At 53.4% G+C, this 7,482-nt stretch overlaps 1 protein-coding gene across 1 annotated transcript in view; it reads right to left on the bottom strand.

Annotated features, from left to right (window-relative positions):
• Positions 1-3,762: 3,762 nt before the first annotated feature.
• Positions 3,763-7,482, bottom strand: part of GLYCTK (glycerate kinase) — a 4,053-nt gene continuing 333 nt past the window's right edge. The window contains exons 2-4 of the mRNA XM_010180244.1: positions 6,984-7,135; positions 4,922-5,097; positions 3,763-4,668 (exon numbers count right to left, since the gene is read on the bottom strand). Coding sequence (XP_010178546.1) covers positions 3,763-4,668; positions 4,922-5,097; positions 6,984-7,135 — 1,234 coding nt within the window. The remainder of the gene's footprint in view (positions 4,669-4,921; positions 5,098-6,983; positions 7,136-7,482) is intronic.

The raw sequence follows: 7,482 nt of genomic DNA, 5'->3' as shown, positions 1-7,482 counted from the left end.
CTCTTTCAAGGTTTGCGTTGAATCTGTCACATTAGCGAAAATAGTGAAAATTACCCGGCTTGAGGAGGAGATGAAAAGCAGCCTCCTTCCGATCCCTGCATAAGGGAAGGGGCCCATTAACACCTAGTGAAATATTAGCCATTAATCAAGCTCTGTGCAAAATAAAACCATCCACATTTATCATTATTGGATCCTTAATGAAGTGATAATGGGAATGCTGGGGAGCTGTGATATTAATGTCTCCTAAGAGGCGAGAGCAGAGCCAAGGGTGGCAGCCAAGATTTTTAATTTACTGCTAAAATCTTGCGCTGTTAATAACGCAGTTACTTCTCCCAGCCATTAGCACTGTTTGGCTACCAGCAGCCTGCTCAGGAGAGCAAAATGACCCCAAATGTGCCCGGGCTTTGCTTGCCCATTCTCTGCCCAGCAGCTGACGTGCTTTTCCCTTATGGCTGTCCCTCTGCCCCCTGCCCACGTACAGCTATGTGGCCAGGGAGCTGTTGGCCATCTCCTTCCTGGGGGCCGGCTGGTGTAGAAAGAGTTCTGCTGTTTCAATGAAAAGGGCAGAGATTGGGAGTATCAAAACCAAGCAGCTCTTGTTGTCCTTGCTCTTCTTGTGAACTTGTCTCCCTAGGTGCAAGCGCCTCAGAGACAGGATGGTGTGGAGCTGGTCCCAGTATGGCCTGCACACTGGGATCACTCAGTCTGACCGCAGTCCCACCCTGGGTTTCTTCATTTGGGCACACTCACATGATGCAAATATCCCATCCAGGACAGTGCAGACGAGCTGCAGACACCCTGTTCAGCTGTGGTGACTCACTCAACTTCCCAATGGGAAAGTCAAATGGCTCCTGGCAGGCTCTGACAGCCCAGCGGCAAATCAGTACTTGGCAGGTAAGTGATGCTGTTGCATCTTTAGGTGCAACTGTTACCTCTCAAATCCTTGCAAAATCCGACCGGTGCAGCCCAAATGTGTGCTGGCTCACACATGGGGTCTTCTGCTGTCATCAAACAGACTGCAGGTCGAAGGGAGCTGACTTGGGCTGGAGCAGTAACACCCACTTCTGTGCTGAGCATGGTCCAGAGGAATAAAACGATGCCTTGTTTCTGAGGGGTGCACGTGCTCCAAAGCTCCTTACCTCCCAAGGCAGAAGATGCACAAGCAATTCCTCCGAAACAGAGCTTCAATCTATCCAGGTAGAAGCATCAGAAGAGGAAAAGTGTTTCTGTAACCTGGGTATCCTTGGTCAACCTCCCTGTCCTGTTATCTCCTCGTTAGAAAAGATGGGACAAGAACAAAAACTGTACATGGAGGCCAAGCGAATGTAGATGTGAAGTGCACTTCAGACAGCTCCATCCTTTCAACAGACCTCCTCTCCTCCCCAGCATAAACTCTTTTTAATCATTAGTGAAAAGCCACTGTTTAGAAAGCAAGGACACTGCTCGGGGTATGTGTGGTAGGCATTTCCTGGGAGAAGCCAGCGAGTGCCAGCCCAAGGTCTTTTGAACTCGACTGCGACGCAGCGCAAGCAGCAGCTCCAAGGACTGGCATGGTGCTCAGCAGCGTGGCAGGGCTATGGTGGGCCTGTGAGGGCCTGCCCAGGCTTGCACACCGGACCTGTTGCTGAAGGTGCGGGTGACCATTCTGCCAGGCATCCCAGTCCAAAACCAGAGTCACTCTGGATTTCACTGGAGCAGAACTGAACAGGAAGCACTAACAGTGTTTTGGAGCCAGATTTTGCCAGTTACCCTGGCCCACAGCCCATACTTTTTGGCTGTATCCTTGCTTGTGTTAGTGCCCCTGTAGTGCTGGCACACTGGGCTCGCAGCAAAAGCCAACTGCTCTGCAACCTGCTGGTGACCTCCGGAGAAAAATGCACAGCACAAAGCAGCTTCTCCTACGCAACCACCACCTGACATTACAGGGGCACGGCGAGCTTTATAACACTTGGCAGGTTTCTCAAGCAGATCTCAAAGCCGTTTGCCAGCACGAGCAAGTTCAGGCATGTTACAGAAGACCTTCAGCCTCGGAGGACAAATGAGATGCGTGGATGAGTTTAAACCACTGGGGTAAGACCGAGGTTTTGAAATGCCCTGGCTTGTGCCTCGACATTACGCCTGGGCTGTGGCCCAGACAGTCCAGCTGCCAGCCTGGCATTGATACCAGGCCCCATGACTGTCCTGCTGATATCCCTGCTTGTTAGGTACCGGCTTCAAAACCAAAGCAAGAGGTGTTGCATCCTCCTCAAAAATCCCAATCCATGTTGGAGCAGGGTGCAGAACGACTGCTCCGTGAGACACCACTACTGGTGGTGTTGGCAGGATGGTGTATTTATGTCAGGAGATGAGATCAGCCACACACAGTACCTCTGTCTGTCTGGAAAGAGTCTGAGTCAAGCGTGTCCTATTAAATTAGGGCTGAATTTTCAAAGGAGCTCAGCTCCCACTTAGGCTCTGTAACAAACAGGCAGATATTCAAAAGGAGTCAGACACGTTGGGTCACACTGGCCACTGAGCCAAAGTCCTTTGAATATCCAGCTGAAACTATCATTGTACCTGTTGCTACAGGCAGAGCCCTTCTGAAATCCAGCTCCACTGTGGGCTCCACATTCTGGGAAACCTGGCTCATCTCTGCTGTCCCACATGTTGCACTGCAGGAGATGACGAAACCACGATAACCACCGTGTCCTTATACATGTGGGGAAGCAGCTCCCTGTCAAAGCATGGCTCCGGCAGCTTTGCCCTTTGATCAGCTCAGCGGCGTGGGTCAGGAGAGCTGAGTGTGAAGGTTTCTTTGCCTTTTGTTCTGTGGAATTAGCAGAGTTAATCAGAGTGACAGTGACTTCTGCTTCAGCGCAGAAGAAAGGTCAGAGGCTCAGGCTGGATGCACGACTGTTTTCCAGGCAGTTGGAAAACAACACCGTGAAAGCTCATACCATACACACTGCTGGCATGGAGGCTCTCAACGGGGATCAGCAGGGAAGGTGCCCTGCAGAGGGAAGGAGGCTGGAGGGGAAGGACTCTACTCAGCTGGCTTGTCACTGCACCCTTCCTTATGCTGCACATGGTGGTCTACCAGCCTCTCTGTCACTGTCACTGTGCACTGCTTTTCTGTCATGCATCTGGGATGAAATGCAGCTCTCGGCTGACATGTTCCTTCGCTGCGCTGCTGCGTGTGCAGTGTGCTGGGCTCAGGGTCTCAGCGTTAACTCAGGCACTCTGGTAGGGGAGGAGCTGCAGGGCACTGCGCTGATGTGTGGTGCTGGGTGACCCCTTCCCACTGTGTTGCCTGGGCACCTTCATTCCTTCAGCTGGACAGGCCTTGCTATTGCTTTTTTGTCCTTTAGTCACTTCTGTGAACCTGCAAAGACCCTTTGATGAGCTGGTCTACAGCTGGGGGCACTGGAGGTGCAACAGATGCAGTGAGGGCTTTCCCTGCCAGCTATACTGTGGCCTCCTTTTCCCCACATCTTTTAACTATAGTTGAAACAGTCTCGGGTGTGGCAGCTCCAGCAGGAGTGTTAAATCCAGCTTCTGCGTCCATAATGTGACCTCTTACCTTCCTCTGATCCCAGTTACAAATGCTTGCTTTTGCTGTGGACATCCACTCCCGTGACTTTTTAGTGGAGTCTTTCTGCTAAAGATACTAGCACCCTCAACAGTGCGCCCTGATTGAGCCAGTTTATATTTGTCTGCAGTGTCGATGCCTTCATTTACCCCCACTCCTAATTAAACGCATCTGGATATCTGCAGAGGGAGCTCTCACGATCTCTCCGTGGCTCTAATTAAAATGGCCTGGATGTCCATGACATTGGTGCCTGTCAGGCCTGTCACCAGGAGGTGATGCCCACCTTGAAACTGGCTGAAGAAGGTATAGGAGTCGTTGTTGCTGAGAAAGGCATCCACATCGAGACCCTCCTGCAGTGCCTCACTCACCAGCTCCGGGCTGCAGAAGGCCCCTGCTGCCTCCGTTGGCCCGTCCTGCCCGTCCGTCCCCCCACTGAGGAAAACAATCTCACACCTCTCTGGGAGGCTGCTGCCTGCCATGGCCTGTGCCCTGTGCAGCCCCAGCCCCACACGCAGGGCCAGCTCCTGGTTCCTCCCTCCCTTGCCAGTTCCTTGAAGCTGAACTGTGGTTTCTCCGCCAGCCAGGATGCAGACTGGTCTGTCAGGCCCTAATCCTCGCAGGGCCTGTAGAAACTCGGCAAGGTTCAAACCTGGGATCTCTAGGTCTGCCGCCAGCTGCAGGAGATTTCTCCTCACTTCATCACCCAAGGGTCCTTCTCCACGGCTGGCGAAGCCCAGGCAGACCAGCTGGATCAGCTGGCAGTACAGCGTGGCGACACGGCTGACTTCCCCGCAGATTGCTGCGCTCAGAATCAGAGTTGCATAGCCCAGGCCCTCAGCTTGGCATTTGGCCTCGTCTAAAGCCAACGTGTTTGATCCGATGATGATGTTGCAAATGTGGGAGTAGTCTTCTGGAGCAGTGGGCTTGCTGGGAGAGCTGGACAGGACCGTTTCCACTGACTTGGGCAGGCTGTGCAGCAGGTTGTATTTGGTGAGTATCTGAAGGCAGTCTTGGACACTGTGAGAGCTGGCAGCAGTGGGCCCACTTGCTATGATGTCCAGGGGGTCACCAATCACATCAGAAAGGATGAGGCTCACCACCTACCAAGAGAAACGCCTGCAGATTATTGTGGGAGGCAGAGACAGGTGACCACACAAGAGTCCTAGCATAAGCACTGCTCTGAGTTATACTTGTACCACCCCTCTGTCAAGTGCTGTGGTGGAGCACATTGGAAGTGCCTGCTGGGTGAGGGCTGGGGTCTGCTGAGTGTGGTGTGATGGGACAGCTGACATTTGCCATTCTGAATTCCCCCTCCTCCATCTCTGTCGTCCTGAGGGCCTTCCCCTCGGTTACCTGCGCAGGATATGCGAGCTGGGCCAGCCCTCCACCCTTCAGCAAGGACAGAGTCTTCCGGACAGTATTCAGCTCCTGTATGGCAGCTCCTCGGGAGGCCAGCGTCTTTGTGAGTTTCTCCTTCTCTTCGAGGAGGATGGGAGGGATGGGAGCAGGCAGTAGCGCGGATCCACCCCCTAGGATGCAGAAGAGATGGCAAGGACATCAGGACAGCAGGAAAAGGAGGACAGGACGAAAGAAAGGCTGTTCAATGCTTGAGCCTTTCTTTCTCCCTCACCAGTGCACATCAGGAAGGCAGTGGTGGTTGGGGAACTATGCTAACATCTCTGGATAATTCATTCTTCATCAGTGGGTTCTAATGACTGCTGCCCTGCGCAGTCTGCAGCCAGCTATGCTTCACGCAGGCAGCGTAAACCTCACTGGGCCAGGGTACCGTGAGCCTGCAGTGGTGCAGGGATGACAGAGAAGAGCCAGCAATTACAATCTCTACTACATCAGGCTCCTTGTGTGTTGTCATGCTGATTTTCAAGGGCTGCCTGGATGTGTGAGCGGGGAGCACGTGCTCCATGACTGGCGCAGCAGTCAGTGCTAAGCAGATGGAGATGCTGCCTGCTTTGCTGGCTCCATTTATTCAGGACTGTGTGTAAAAACACCAGCTATGGCTGCAGCAAGATTGGAAACTAATGAACTGCACTTATCTGGGCCTGGGAGGAAAGGAAAGGGGGAGGGAGTAATGCAAAGGACAAAGAACACACAGAGTCCAGGGTGATAGCCTCACTGATGGGAATCCTGTCTGATACAAGTGGGCATCGAAATGCAGAAAAGAAGGCAAAGAAAAAAGGTTCTAGTAGAAAAGTGGAATGGATGGAAAACACAGAGTAGAAAGGAACAAGATCTGAGCAGAGTGTGAACGTGCACAGAAGTACAGCTGAAAGCTACTGTCAAAAGGCAAAGCCTGCTCAGGGGTTTGAAACAAATCAGCACCAATAAAACATGATGAGCAAGAAAAACAAATGCAAATGCCTGTTTTTCAGTCAATAGCCAGGGATCTAGCTGAGAGGCAGGAGCAGTTGGGGACTGGCTGCTGTGTGGGAGTGCACATGCATAGGGAGTCACAGCCATGGGGAGATCCTGTACAGGCTCCCTGAAGGGCTGAGGAGTCTCTTGGAGATCCCTGTAGCCAAAGGACAGGAGGAAGCCCAGGGGAATCCCCAGCAAGCTCAGTTACATTCCAGGCGCTTGGGTATTTGCCTAACGGCACTACTCTCTCTGCACCAGATCAGGCTCCAGCATCCACAGAGGAACAATTGCTGAGCAGAGGAGACCAAAGGGTTTCTACAGAGCTGTTCTAAGCCCCCGACTGCTTTTGCCCCTTGACATCTGCTCACCCAGCTGAGCTCAGCCTGGGGTGATGTCACTGCATCCCTCTGATGTACTACATCCCTCTGATGTACTACATCCACTTCCTTTCACAGCCCTGGGTCTGGGGACAGCCAGGGGGCCCTGCAGCCAGGGCTAGGGCTGACCCTGCAAGGCATGCAGCTCACTGTGTTGGAACCTGGGGGCCTCATTTCCACTGGCCAGAAGCTGTAAAGCCCTGTGAAGAGTCAGTCCCGAAATCTCAGCTTAGACTCTCATACCCCTGCACAAATTTGGAGCATGCAAGTCCACCAAGTGCTTTCTTCCAAGTCTGCATCCTCAGATGTAAGGAGGGAGGGGAAAGAAAGTGTCTCTTTGCCAAGGGGTGAGAGCAGCTGGCAGGCTGTGCCCAGAGGTGCCATCTCACAGCAATGGCACAGCCGCAGGACCCAGCCTGTACAGCTCAGCCTCTCCCCACGGTTGGGAGGCAGAGTGTCTCTGCAGCAGCAGGCAGCCCTGTGCCCTCCCTTGCTGAATCCCTGGAGAAAGGCTGGCAGGAGAAGGGAGAGGAAAATTCACAGAGGTGCAATTGTCAGTGCTGAAAAGGCTGGCACAGCACAACGCTCCCCTGCTGCATAGCCATGTGTCAGCAGGCAGCTGGAAGGCCCTCAGCAGAGCCCATTCCCTGGGATCCCCATGCTACCTGAGATAAGCACAAGGAGCAGGTCATCTGCAGTCAGGCCCTCAGCCAGCTTCTGGATGGCAACTGCTCCCCTCAGAGCCTCTGAGTCCGGGAGGTTGTTCTTGGCACCTTCGATGACCTGGATTTTGCTGTGTGGCTTCAGGAGCATCTCCCTGGTGAGGTAAGAGAGGAAATCACGCCACTGTCACGTTCACCTGTGCAGACAGCCAGGCTGTCGCTCAGCAGGCAAAGGGGCCTGGTGCACCAGAGGTGCACAGCGAGTGACTAGGACAGGGAGGTGGCCTCTGCTGAGTGTGTCTTCCCCAGGGCTGAGGAGGCACTGCATCCAGCATGAGAGATGGGCTGTGCCACTGGTGCCACTGTGACAAGATGAAGGTTAAAGACCAGGGTGGTGTGGTGGATGGGGTAGGCACCAGAGCGAGGGCAGCTGGAAAGGACTGAAGGGCTTCACAGGAACAGCCCCCAGAGGATAAATCTGGTTGCTTACCCCCCCTAAACT

Source organism: Mesitornis unicolor, unplaced genomic scaffold (assembly GCF_000695765.1).
Source record: "Mesitornis unicolor isolate BGI_N332 unplaced genomic scaffold, ASM69576v1 scaffold43672, whole genome shotgun sequence".
NCBI lineage: Eukaryota > Metazoa > Chordata > Aves > Mesitornithiformes > Mesitornithidae > Mesitornis > Mesitornis unicolor.
This window is presented reverse-complemented; position numbering and strand designations above follow the sequence as displayed.